The 13,963-nt window shown below is 39.1% G+C and overlaps 1 protein-coding gene and 1 long non-coding RNA gene across 4 annotated transcripts in view; one reads left to right on the forward strand and one right to left on the reverse strand.

Moving 5' to 3' along the window:
- The window catches only part of LAMA2 (laminin subunit alpha 2), a 583,647-nt gene that overhangs the window by 221,427 nt on the left and 348,257 nt on the right, over positions 1–13,963 (forward strand). For all 3 annotated transcript variants that reach the window (XM_072833687.1, XM_072833697.1, XM_072833705.1), the window contains exons 5-8: positions 1,646–1,825; positions 4,706–4,795; positions 6,360–6,477; positions 12,171–12,349. In XM_072833687.1, coding sequence (XP_072689788.1) covers positions 1,646–1,825; positions 4,706–4,795; positions 6,360–6,477; positions 12,171–12,349 — 567 coding nt within the window. The remainder of the gene's footprint in view (positions 1–1,645; positions 1,826–4,705; positions 4,796–6,359; positions 6,478–12,170; positions 12,350–13,963) is intronic.
- On the reverse strand, positions 3,207–5,771 carry LOC140637315 (uncharacterized). The gene is made up of 3 exons (XR_012034495.1): positions 5,462–5,771; positions 4,443–4,600; positions 3,207–4,347 (listed from the first exon to the last, which is right to left on the reverse strand). It is a non-coding gene; the product is annotated as an uncharacterized lncRNA (long non-coding RNA).

Consider the following 13,963-nt stretch of genomic DNA (forward strand, 5'->3'; position numbering starts at 1 on the left):
CAAGTAAAGGAAAAGTAAAAGTACTGTATTTCTTCCCCTTCCTTTGAGTGTATTGAGAATTTCCTCACTCCTTTTTATCGTGCACATAATTCATTGTAGAGATGTCTAACTTACTTAACCAGTCACAGATTATTGATGGATATTAGACTTATTCCAATATTTTGCTATTACCAAAAAAATGCCATAGGAATATACATATATTATATATAATATATATGTGATATATATGTAGGATATTTCCCATAGGAATGTACATATATCATATATATATATATGTATATATATATATATATATATATGATAGAAATGTAGGATCTTCCCCAGAAATGGAACTTCTAGGTTGAAATTCTAGGCATTTTTAATGTTGATAGTTATTGCTGAATTCATCTTCCTGGTGGTTTGCGCCGTTTTACACTCACACCTGTGAGAATGCCTATATCTCCTTAGTTTTGACATCAGGGAGTATTAGAAGTATTTTAGGGTGTTGACAGCATGAAAACATGGAAAAAGTTTATTATTGTATTTTAAATGAGCAGTCCTGCTATTATGAGTGAGGTCCACTGCCTGCCTTATCAAAAGCTTAATGGCCCCTAATATTTCCTTTTCTTCAAATAGTCCCTTTATATTTTTTTGTGTTTTGGTGTTAATTGTTGGTCTTTTTTTTCTTATTGATTTATAGGAGCCCTTCAAGTATTAGGGAAATACTTTTTTTTAGCTGTAATGGGAATACTTTTGGTTTTATCAGTTTTCCCTCATTCAAATTCTCTGCTCCTTTGAGTCTCTGTGAGAGGATGGTGGCTTTGTGCACCTTTAGAGGGTAGTTCTTGCTAATTTCTTTATTTTTACATGATTTTATTTTATTTCTTCTGGTATTAATTATGCTAAATTAATTTCCTTTAAAAAATCACCATTCCATCCAGGTTTCAATGTATTTTCATAGAGTGTGTTTTTCATAGAATTATGTTAAATCTTTGGTAGTTATTTGTCTTCTTGATCTATCAATTTCTGAAAACCAAATTACAAAAAAACAACCTATTGAAATCTCTCACTGTGATTGTAGATTTGTCTAGTTTTCTTGAAATGTCATTTTTTGCTTTATATATATTTTAAGGCTGTATAATTAGAGACTTTCAATCTTAGGAGTACTTTAAGTACCTGTATTATCTGAAATTTGTAACTTCTTTTTAGACCAAGTTCTCTGGTTCCCCACCATATACCAGATTCTTAAATAACTTTAGGGCATAACAATTTTCAGAAAAAGAATGATTGACTTAAGATTTCATGAAGATCCTAGCAAAATCAAGTAGGTGCAATGCCTTGGAACAAAAGAATATGGGGAATGGCAGTATATAGAGAATGCCTAAAATATAAACAAATGAATTGCTATCTATCTATCTATCTATCTATCTATCTATCTATCTATCTATATCTATCTATCTATCTATCTATCTATCTATCTATCTATCTATCTAAAGGTCTGTAAATTTCCTCAATTACTTCACTATCTTCCAGTGAGTAAATATGAACCTGTATCTGCCTAATTGAGAGAAGTGAAGCTTAACTATTTTCTCAAGAAAACTTAGAAAAGGCCAGATATTTTATTTTTGGTAACCTTTATTGTTAAATTATTTCCCATATTGTGTAGATTCACATCTCTTTGATCAACGGGAGACCAAGTGCAGATGATCCTTCTCCTGAACTGCTAGAATTTACCTCTGCTCGCTATATTCGCCTGAGATTTCAAAGAATCCGTACCTTGAATGCTGACTTGATGATGTTTGCTCACAAAGACCCAAGGGAAATTGATCCTATTGTCACACGAAGGGTAAGTCATGCTGAGTCATGCTGCGGTCTGTAAATGATACTCGTAATTGTTAAATAATTTATTGTTAAATCACCTTTAAAGATATCTTTTGGTGATTTGTAGGAGAGATTGTTACCAGACTAAAATTCAACAAAACCTGGAACCTATTGTTCAAGCCAAGCTCTGCCATTTATTGGGGAACATTGATCAAACTTTTTAGCATTTCTAAACTTTAATTTCCTCATTTGTAAAACCAAGATTATAATGCCTCGTTCATAATCTTACTTTTGGCAACTGAATTATTTTTTGTCACTTTCGGTGAGCTGTACTACTATCATAATTGGCACTGGGGAGTTGCCACAGGAAATGGAGTGGCTTTGAAACATTTTTGGCCACCATCCACACTAAGAAATATATTTTCTATCATAAATCAGTACACACATGCACATACACAGTATAATATATTTTACACTTTAATGTGAATAAAATTAGCTGGCGATATTGGGGAAAGGCACATTCTGACTCAGTAGGTCTAGGGCAGAGTTGAAAAACAGTAATTCTAGCAAGTATTTAGGTGATGTAAGGGTTCCTGTTCTGTGGACCATTTTTTCCACTCAAATAAATGTATGTTTCATTTAATGAATCACAAGGCATAGTTTGAAAAAGTGCTACTGTGGGGGAAAACTGTATATGCTGTTTTATTGTCCTTTATAAATAGAATATCATGGGGGGAAAGGGTGATGGCATCCTTTTTAATAGATTTTTGAAAACAGGAGCTAACAGAAGGACTGTTTTTCAGTGTTAAACTAGAATTTTTGGATTATGATATATGTGATCAGTCCAGGTTTCTATGAGTGATAATTGCCTGTCCTCCTACTTATTACTCACCAGGGTCATTGGTTTATGTCACACTCCTTGTAGGCTGCTACCCAACCAAGACACTGTTGCCAATTCAGCTATAAATCCATAAAGCAAATCCATGCTAATAGATTATCTACTCTATGACTAGAGGTGAAGGTGGAAATAGGATTGTAGAGAGAAAGTGGGATTGTGAGACACAGCACTTCGTTCCAGAATGATGCACTTAGCTCTAAAAGGCCTGACTACTGCCACCAGTTACGAATGACTGAACCAGAAGGCTGAATATCAAAGGGCAGCATTTTTCACAGTTCATGAATACCCCTTGGATGTATTTTCTTCTCACTACCTAACTTACCTGCACCTAAGCACTCCATCATCCCCAAAATAACATTTAAAGTTTGATTATCCTCATACAACACATGTTGGATGTTTTAGTGCCCTGCATTTTCCAAACCTGAAATAAATTTACCTTGCATTACATTTCAGCATATTGTAAGTTATCTTATGCAGAAGTAATCATTATTTTACTGCAGTGTTTAGATTCGTTACTTGTTTAAAAAATCACTTTTAATTATGACTTTGGCATGACTTAAAAATACACTCTGAGGAAGGCTGAGTAATTTTGAAGTGTAATTTAATCTTTTCCGACAGTATAACGGAGAAAAAAAATCAATGTAAATAAATATGTTTCTTTTATCATCTTTTGCAGGAGGCAGAGTAGGGGGGTTGGGATACACATCTATTATTTATAACTTCATTGTACATGAGCCTTTAAAATAGTGGAGTAAAATGCAACATATAAATAAGCCTTTAGAAAGTACTCAAGTTCGGTAAGCATTACATATAAATTTAAATATATAAAAATAGGATATTGAATTTCAGCTCCTCTTCATGACTCAAAAGTGAAGCATTATGTGTTTATATTTAAAACAAATTTCCTAGTTTTAAAAGCACCTACAAAAGCACTGCATCAGCTTTCTGAACAAATATCCCTATTCATATCTATATTATTAAGTGATGAAGTTAGTGAAAAGCAAACTTTTACATCACGTAAACTTCTAGCAAGTTTCTTTTCATGTTCAAGGTCTGGGTATATCAAGTAAGTTAAGTAACAAAAAATATTATAAAAAGTACTCTATGTAAACAAAAAAACAGAAAAAGAAGTAAATAGAGAAGGGGAATTTGTAGTTAGGGAACGCAAATTTGTATTCATCTACTTACTCTTGCTGTTTTTTTTTTTTATGTGAATAACTGCAATAATAGAACGATCTACCACTGAGATGGTTATTTGGATTCTATAAGATAATGTACTCTCACAATTACAAAATGTTATATACATATTAATTAAACATTTTTAAATAGTCCAGTACTATAATCACAAGTTATCTTTAAAAATAGCTGGGTATATTAAAATAATTAAAAACGTAGCCCTGTATTAATTACAAATAGGAAAGTAATCACATGGACATTTTAGCATAATGAAAAAATAACAAGTGTTCCACATATGTAGTAGTTTCAGCCTTACATTAAGTTAAATCAGTCTTGCAGTTCATTATTTTTTATTTCCTCTTGAAATGGTTAAGAAATGCTTTGCTATGAGCATGATTTCCTCTAAATATGTTGAGCTTCTTCAAATCCATCAAGTCAGACAGTCCGCATATGATTAATGAGCACTGAGCTTCCTATAATGGCAATAAAGGAAGTTGTCTTTTACAAAACTATACAAAACAACTTTTATGAAGAATTAATTTCCCCTACCGCCCCCACCCCGCCGTACCAACTTGCTCTCGATAATAAATACTCCAACATAGACTTCGTATGTCCGTGTGAAGGAAATTTCTCAAAACCCCACATTCTCTCTCTGGGCAATGATCACAGTGCAGGGAGCTACTTGATAGCTTCCGTGAGACCTCAATTGTTCCCTCGTGCTTCAAACTAAGGATAAAAGCAGAAAGTACCATTTTTAAGCGAACATTTCCTTTTGTTACGTACACCTTGCAGTCATCTTAACAGGATTTCTCTCTGGATTGCTTTTTGCAGTATTACTACTCGGTCAAGGATATTTCAGTCGGAGGGATGTGCATCTGCTATGGTCATGCCAGGGCTTGTCCACTTGATCCAGTGACAAATGTATGTATATTTATAGGATGCTTAGCAAAATGAAACTCTGAACTGCCAAATGCCTCATGAGCCGCTTTGCCGATAGGGATGCTGTGAATGGGTGTCAGGTCCCCACTTAGATGGTGTCACAGGAAGCCGTGCCAGGGTGAAATAGAGCTGGCAGTTAGGATGATAGACTTTGAAGTCAGCCATCACAGTATCAGAAAACAGATTAGTTTTTTTTTTTTTCCAAAAAGGCTCCGAAACTGGTCTATCTATTTTGAAACCTCTCTAGCGATGACAGCCAGCTGTATGATTTAGCTTCAGAGAATGCCTGCCATCAGTCAACCTGACCATTTCTTTTAAAAGTTTTCATCAAAAAAATTAATACAAACAAATGAAAACTGTCCGTGGAGGGATAGATGAGTGGCCATGGAACAGAACGCTGAGGTAGGGCAGGGGCCACGCAGAGTGGGACCGAAGAAAGCATTCTAGAGACTGACGAAACCACCAGCTTAGAAAATGCTAGAATGCTTTTGGCTTGAATTTTTCATTAATGCCAATGTATTAAATAAGCATAACCTAAAAAGGGGATGAATGAATATCTATTTTTCTCAGTAACAAACTGGTGAAATACGAAGTCATCTGTTGTATATTATATGGAGGAAACATTGAGTAGCGAGCATAGTGACTTACGTGTAGATGTTTTTTCTTCTAAAACTGCAGTACAAATGGTATTTCTCTCAAAGCTGGTTTTCTGACGAATGCATCATAATGTTACTTCCTATGGAAGGTTCAGCAGCCCTGGCAAATTTTCCTGGCATATTTTCAAGGCTGTGGTGCAGCTCTCTGCAGGGTGTGGGTGTCGTCTGTCATGGGAACTGATGGGCAGCGTGCCCGTGCTGTGAGGGCCCCCGGGGCAGCCTTGTAGGGCCAGTTCCACACCGTGAAATTGGACTCCACTTGGAGCTCACCCAGACAGGAGAGTCAGTCCTGGGACATTAGATTCCTGTTCTTCCTCTGGCCTTCAGTGTCTACAAATCTATTTTCGTCTTCCCACACCCCTAAATCTTAACAGTACTTTGCCTTAACATGGACACATCCAAACCAGAAAACCTGCAGATCTCAAGAACCAGAGAGCAGAGTTAGTCTTCAAGATTGTTCTCAGCTGGGCCTATGTTCTCTTCCAGACCTGAGGCCAGTGATTCCAGAACCAGTCTGTACCTCGTTTTTTTTTTTTTTTTTTAATTTTCATTTATTTATGAGAGACACAGAGAGAGGGAGAGACCCAGGCAGAGGAAGAAGCAGGCCCCATGCAGGGAGCCCGATGCGGGACTCGATCCCAGGACCCCGGGGTCACTCCCTGGGCCGAAGGCAGATAGCTCGATGCTGAGCCCCCCAGGCGTCCTGTAGTCTGGAGCGCCTTACAGCTGGTGCTGATCAAATATACCCACTCCCAAGGCTGGTACTTCCTTTCCAGACTGACAGGACTATCCCATTTTGGTACATGGTCTCAAAGTTTTCTCTTCTCTTCCTTTTATCTTCTGGGTTCCAAAAATACTAAAATTCTACTTTGCCCCCAACTTTTTACTAGAAATCCCGCTGTGAGTGTGAGCATAATACCTGTGGTGATAGCTGTGATCAGTGCTGTCCAGGATTCCATCAGAAACCTTGGCGAGCTGGGACTTTTCTGACTAAAACAGAATGTGAAGGTATGTTCCTTAGAATTCAGCAACATGTGTGGTTCTTCCTTTCTGGGACGCAGGTAATGTAAACATGTGGTGATTTTAGGTACGTGCAGGTTCCAGTTTGTATATTTTATCCAAGGCAATAGCTGGTAGGCTCTTGGACCCCTGCTGTTTTACTCAGGTTTTTTTATTATTATTCTTTGAAAATATTACTAAACACCTAGACTTTACCACTGTGTGGACATTATGAGAAACAGATAAAAACACACCAATATCGTACTTTTCACAAAAGTACACTTACTGTCATCAGAGTATATCTCAGGCTTGTAGCATTATATAAATGCACATGGCTGACCTCAAATAGTGTGGGGTTTGGGGATGCCGACCCCCCCCACACACACAGTCAGAACTCTATGTGCAACTTCTGATTCTCCAGAAATTTAATTACTTGTAGTCTACTATTGATCAGAAGCCTTACCAATAACACAATTAACATGTATTATATATATGTAAATATAATGTATAATAGACCCTAGTCTTATAATATCTAACTTTTTCTTAATGTATTTGGTATTCCTCGGCTACATGGCTCACCCGGAAGTTGTTTAAATTGTCAAAATTCTCCAAAAAACTCTCCAGTATGTTTATTGAAAAAAGTCTGTGTGTAAGTAGACCCGCGCAGTTCCAGCCCATGTTGTTTAAGCATCCACTATGTGCGCACACACGCACACTCTACTAGAAATGCAAATACACAGCAAAACCTGCACTGTAGAGAGACTAATGTGCTAAATACATTTATATGTTTGTAAAATGGTTCTGAAACCAGTATAGCTCCAGATTCCTCTGCCTTCTCCCTTTGTAGCTCCCCCATCCCCTCAGTAAATAGCTTTTGTATCTCAAACATCTAGCAAATGAAGAAAAAAAAAAGAGAGGAGAGATTATACCTTTCTAGTTAGAGCTGTATTGTTACTTAAAAATCAAAACAAAAACACTCTGATTCATTAGTTATTAAAGGGAGGTGTTTGGTCATCGTAGCTGGGAAGAGTATGAGAGTAAAAGGTAGCAGAGAAGGCAAGAAATCAAATTTGTAGAAAAAGAATATTTTAATAGTAATAATAAATATTTTAAAGTATGGTTTCTCATTAATCACGTTATAAGATACTAATATTAAAAATGACACCAGTGGGGATCCCTGGGTGGCTCAGTGGTTGAGCGCCTGCCTTCGGCCCAGGGTGTGATCCTGGAGTCCCGGGATTGAGCCCCACGTCAGGCTCCCTGCATGGAGCCTGCTTCTCTCACTGCCTGCGTCTCTGCCTCTCTCTCTCTCTCTCTCTGTCTCTCATGAATAAATTTTTAAAAAATCTTTAAAAAATAAAAAGAGATGACACCAGTGATAATCATTAGCATAAACTATGCTGTAGGAATTATAGGACAGTTACAACCAAGAAAAAAGCCAGTAATGAGAAATAGTAAAACAACTGGCTGTGCAAAAATGTGTCAACCAACACTTCTTAATACTTGGATATTATCAGTGTTGAAGACAGCCCATATGTCCAATTGTTTCAGAAGGAAATACCCAACAAGTGTAGCAGATGACTTTGTAGCTCTCTACTGTCAACTGGCCCAACATGGTGACAAGGATGCTAGAGAAACCTATGTTTCTGGAGATCTGCTCAGGCCAACACGAGACCTAAACACAAAGCCTTGTGCTGAGCTGTAAATTCAAACTAGCCGTGAAGCCCAAATCAGTTGAATTCAAATACCACTATTTTAGAGAGTCCTAGCTACATTTTTTCAGTCCCATCGGTATAGATGGCCCCCAAAGCAGGCTTAGTAGACATTTTAAGCTAAATCAACTTTCTATATTTATTTAAAAAGATTTGATTATGTATCATATGTCAGACATAGTAGGCCCTTAAACCTATTGAATCATAGCAAACTTTCATTATAAAATCTCCCAACCACAAAATATTTTCTTTTGAGTTTAAGAATCTGAATATACTATCAATGTCTTGAGTCTCTCCATTTTCTGTACTCACCTCTTTTGCCTTTTTTTTTTTTTCAAGAAAAGATCTACTTATTTATTTTAGAGAAAGGAAAGGAGCAGGGAGAGGGGGAGAGAGAGGGAATCCTAAGCAGACTCTGTGCTGAGTGTGGAGCCTGATGCAGGGCCCGACCTCATGACCTGAGCTGAAACCAAGAGTCGGATACTTAACCCTGTGAGCCACCCAGGCGCCCCCTTCTTCTGCCTTTTGATTTGTGTCTGCCTGGTTGTAAGGATATTTTGTTAGAAGTCACCCATTGTCACCGAGTAATAGCTGCAGAAGGGGCTACCACCATCTACTGTGGGAGAAGGAGCATCTGGAGGCCCACCTTTGGTTTTCTTCATGCCCCCACATCCCTCTCCTCCCCACAATCCCTCAGGTTCTGCACAGCTTCTCCCAGTGAGAATAGACATTCGTTCCTAAGAGTGACTTTAAGTGAAATGCTACTTACATTCTCAAACTTCTTAAATGTTTGATTATCTTTCTCTTCCCTTGGTGGAAGATCTGCTCACAAGGAGGAGTAGCATTTGAGGGCAGGCATGCTTCCTATTGCCTCTGCTTTCTATCACTTGGTTATCGTTACTGGATCTGCAATATCCTTTGCCACTCTCCACGTGTGTATTTGTGTTTACACAAGGAAACCAAAAGGCTAGATCAGATTTGTGAGCAAGGGGGCTGGACAAAGCAACACCAAAGGAGGTTGCCGTTGTTATTACGTACATTTTTTAAATAGTGGAATTCTGAAACAATGATCTTTTCTCGTGAGGCAGATGGGAGGGTTTATTTCCAAATTGAAAAAAAAAATGTTTTCTTTTTTACCTACAATGAAAGATAGGAGTGTAAACCATAAAACCTTGCATAAATATCATGCTTTTGGCAATGTATGCATTCCTAAAAGCTTACCTGAAAATGTTCTTTTCCAAGTTGAATTGTGTTCCAGTCACCTTAATATGTTACTCCTTCCATAACATGACAAAAATCCTTCTAGAAAATGAACAATTACCTACTAATTCATTTGAGTTTAATTTGGATTTTCATCAATCTGACTTACTTGAGGCAGGATTTAACTCTAAAAAGCAAAGAATATTTCTTCCTTGCTAAGCTTGTACTAAAGACCGTTGCCATCTCATGTCTGGGACATTCCATGAAATAGCAAACTGCTGATGGTGGAGTGAAAACCTCTGCTTGTGCGTAGGGACTGCCTGTGTCCTCTGAGGCTGGAGTTGGGGGGGGGGCCTTTACCCAGCAGCAGGAGCTATAGGCCGAGGGCCCTCGCTGCATACAGTGCGAAAGCGGGTCTGCCCAGGCGGCGGTGTTTTACCCACAGTAGCTCGTGGTTCTAATACTAAACCTGCAGAACATGAGAATCAATTGGCCTTCCTTTTTCCCTTTACTTGACCCTGGAAGCAGAAATCTCTCCTGTTTCTCACAATATATTTTTACAACAGGATTTTTAAGAATTCCTGTCTATTGTCCTAAAGATATAAAACTGTTTGTAAGGCCCCGTGACTTAAATTTATGACTGCAGGGTCCCTGGGATAAAGTTTGAAGACTTTCCATCAGCATAGCGAGAATACTCTATTCTCAACCAAAGTCAGCCGTCTGGGGAGGGCATTGGCTACAAAGGTGACCAGGAGATAATATTCTCACTATATCAAGGTATCTTCCATAGCAGAAAGAAAGAATTCCATAAACTGGTTAAAAATGAGGCAAGAGGAATGTACACGTTTCTCAAGAAAAGACTTACAATCCTATCAAGAGGTCATCATGCTTCATTCATCAAGAAAAGCCACTCAAAGCCACGGAAGGACTCTTTTCGGTGTCTCGACGCTCATCGTTCATTCGCCCACCAAGCCCCTGGTGCTCCCGAGCCAGGCTGATGCTCCCCAGGGTGGTGAAGCTGTGGCCACAGGTTGGGCAGGTGTCCCGGAGCGAGAGGGACCTGCCATCCTGAGAGGGAGAGTCTTCGAGGTGGAGCAGGTGCCTGGAGAACCTTGGGGCAGGTGCGCCTGGAGTGGCCGTCGCGCAGCCCCACCGAGCGCGTGGCTACCGTGCATGCAGCCGACTGGTCTCATGGCCCTGCGTGTTTTGCATTCTCACAATGCCCCCCCAATGAGGGAGGCACAGAAGTGACACCGAGACTTAAACGTTCTCCCTAGAGTCGCTCATGTGGCAAATGGGAAGCAGTTGGGCATTAGAACCCGCCATCTGCCCACCTTGTGGTTCTGCGCATTCGGTATCAGCCCAAGAAACACCTGGAAACCACGTAACTGCCCGTTACTGGGGGGCTGAGGAACCCCCATGGGAGAGGTCCCCATGTACCTTAGGGAAACAGATGCCGAGGGGGAAGAGCTGTGCTGCCTACTGTTAGGAAAACTTGGAGAGAGTTCGGAACAGCATGCACGTGTTTCCCTTTGGGGGGAGCCTCAGCTGTGCCCCCCACACCGGAGCCCCTGTCCACGCACACCTGCCTCTCCACGCGACAACATCTAGGAAAGTCAGCATCTCTGGACGGAGATGCCATGCCATGCACCCTGCTCCCTAGCCCCCCTGGAAGAAGACTACCCATCTCTTCGAAGCCCTACCTGACTGGGGGAGCAACTTTGTCACGGCTCCAAGCTCCCACCACGGGCCATGAGTCGAGGCGGGGGTGGGTGGGTAAGGGGGCAGGGGGACCAGAAGGATCAAGGGAGGAGGGCGAGGAAAACCCAGTTAGAACACCTTTGCCAGGCGTTATGCTAATGATTCCACCTGCATTTTCTCACTTAATGCTCTGAGCTGTTCCCATCTGATGAGTACTATTGACCTCTCCGTGTTTACAGAAACCGAGCCTTTGAGAATTTGAGAAGTTCCCCATGTTGCCCGCCGCCCGCTGCTGGGTGTCCAGCACTGGTGCCGAGGCTATGAGCTCAGCCTCTAAGCAACCCGCTCTCATCCTCTAAGCAACCCGCTCTCATTCCGGCCGAAGCCTTGGCCCTTCTCATGGCCTTTCTGTCTCTGATGGGACGGAACCTGGAGGGACTGGCCGGGATTGGCCCTGGAGTCTCAGGACCTGACCCCAGAGTGGGGTTGACAAGACTGATTCCCTTACCTCCTGTGATGACTGTACTTCTCTTCGTCTTGGTCACTGAGAGATGAAAAGTGGTTAATCTGAGCCCCTAACTCATAAAGCTATTTTGAGAATTAAAATCAGTGGCAGTAAATATAAACCACTCAGAAAACATAGCCAATTAAAAAAAAAAACAAGTCTTAGTTATTATCACAAAAGCACAAAAAAGGAACTATGTCCTAAGTGTCCTTTTTTTACCCATAGGATCTAACATTGAGATTCCCATATATGATGATTATCCACCGCAGATTCCCCGGATAGTAAGCATTCATTGCCGTAGTTCACTAATTTATTGTTTGTCATAATGGGAAATTATAGGTTGAACCATGGGAAATTTCAGTTTTGTAAGATAAAATCAGCCAAATATTGGCAATTTCATATGATATAGCTTAATTTATGGGTTTTAATTTTTTCAACTAGATACTCTTGTACTGATTTTATTTGTATATATACTAATGTAATATAATTTCTCATAAAGAAATCTGTTATATAACAGAAAATGATTTTTAAATATATCTGAAATCTAAAATTAATATTTGTGAATTTATTTTTCCCTACTGCAGCATGCAATTGTCATGGGAAAGCTGAAGAATGCTATTATGATGAAAATGTTGCCAGAAGAAATCTGAGTTTAAATATACATGGAAAGTACATTGGAGGGGGTGTGTGTATCAATTGCACCCAAAACACTGCTGGTATAAACTGTGAGACATGCATTGATGGTTTCTTCAGACCCAAAGGGGTAAAGTATGCTTTTTCTTTCATGAAGCATTATTTTTGGCTTTTTCTTACAGAGATGTATGATATGGAAAAATAATTTTGAAACATTCTCTAAACAGTTTGACTGCGAATTCTAAGAGGTGACCAGGAATGTTTCAAAATGGAAACTGGATAAATCTTTGAGGATATGATGTAAAACATTCCTGTCTCTCTAGAAAGTTCCATTGTGCCCCATTCCAGGCAGTCCTCATCCCATGGCAAACTCAAATTCATTTTGTCGCTTAGTATATTTCATGAAAACGAAATCATAAAATGCATTTTTCCTTCTTTCACTCAGTGTAACGTTTAAAGAGTTATCCATGGTGTGTGCATCCATAGTTCTTTAAAATAAAAAAATTACTGAGGGGACGTCTGGGAGGCTCAGTCAGTCAAGCGTCTGCCTTCAGCTCAGGTCGTGATCCCGGGTCCTGGGATCAAACCCCATGTCGGGCACCCTGCTCAGCGGGGCCTCTGCTTCTCCCTCTCCCTCTCCCTCTGCTGCTCTCTCTGCTTGTGCACTCTCTCTCTTTCTCTCTCTCAAATAAATAAAATAAAATAAAATAAAATAAAATAAAATAAAATAAAATAAAATAAAAAATTACTGAGTACTATTCCTTTCATGAACATACTGCAGTTTTTAATCCATTTTGTTGCTGGATATTTGTGTCATTTTCAGTTTGTGGTTAGCTCCTACAAAACACTGCTTATATTAAATAAAACATGACCACAGGAAGACTTATATTTTATGTAAGTGTTTGTGTAGCCATGTTTTATTTACCTTGCTTGCATAAATATCTAAGGATAGAGTACTTGTTTTATGGGATATTTATATGTCTGACTTTATAAGCAACTGCCGACATTTTTCCAAATTCGTGACAATATTTTACATGTTCACCAAATAATATGTGAGTTCCGGTTCTTCAATATCATTTCTAATATTTGTATTTGACTGTCTTTTCAAATTAGCTATTCTAGTGGGTGCAGCAGGTGTGGCAAGTGGGTATTTGGCAATCGCTAAGTCATTCCCATCAATGCTTGGTGTTACTGCAGATCCTCTATTATAAATTTATAGCAGATCCCATTTTGGATTTAATTTTCATTTTAACTGCTCATTGTCTATTCCTGTATGTTGTCTTGTGAAGTTTCCCTTCAAGCCAATGTATTTTTTTTTAATTCTAGGAACATTATGATTTTAGATTTTAGATCTATGACCCATCTCAAGCAAACCTTTGAGTGTGGCATAAAATAATGATTGAGATCTACATGGTTAACTTCTTGTTCCAGAACCTTTTTTTTTTTTTTAAGTACTTATTTTTCTCCTTTAAATTGCTTTGAGACATTTGTTGCAAATCATGTGGTTTGATCATGTAAGTCAACTCCTGTGGGTGAATTTCTGGAGCCCCCATCTGTCCCATGGATTTATTTGTCCATCCTTGCATTAAGAGCACACTATCTTTAGCACACTTTAGCTTTAATAAGCCTAGAATTCAAAAATATAAGTGTACTAACTTTATTCTTCCTCTTGAAGATTGTTTTGGACATAATAGTTTCTTTATATCCCCATACAAATTTTAGAATGACCTTGTCAACGACAGAA

This window comes from Canis lupus, chromosome 1 (genome assembly GCF_048164855.1).
Source record: "Canis lupus baileyi chromosome 1, mCanLup2.hap1, whole genome shotgun sequence".
NCBI lineage: Eukaryota > Metazoa > Chordata > Mammalia > Carnivora > Canidae > Canis > Canis lupus.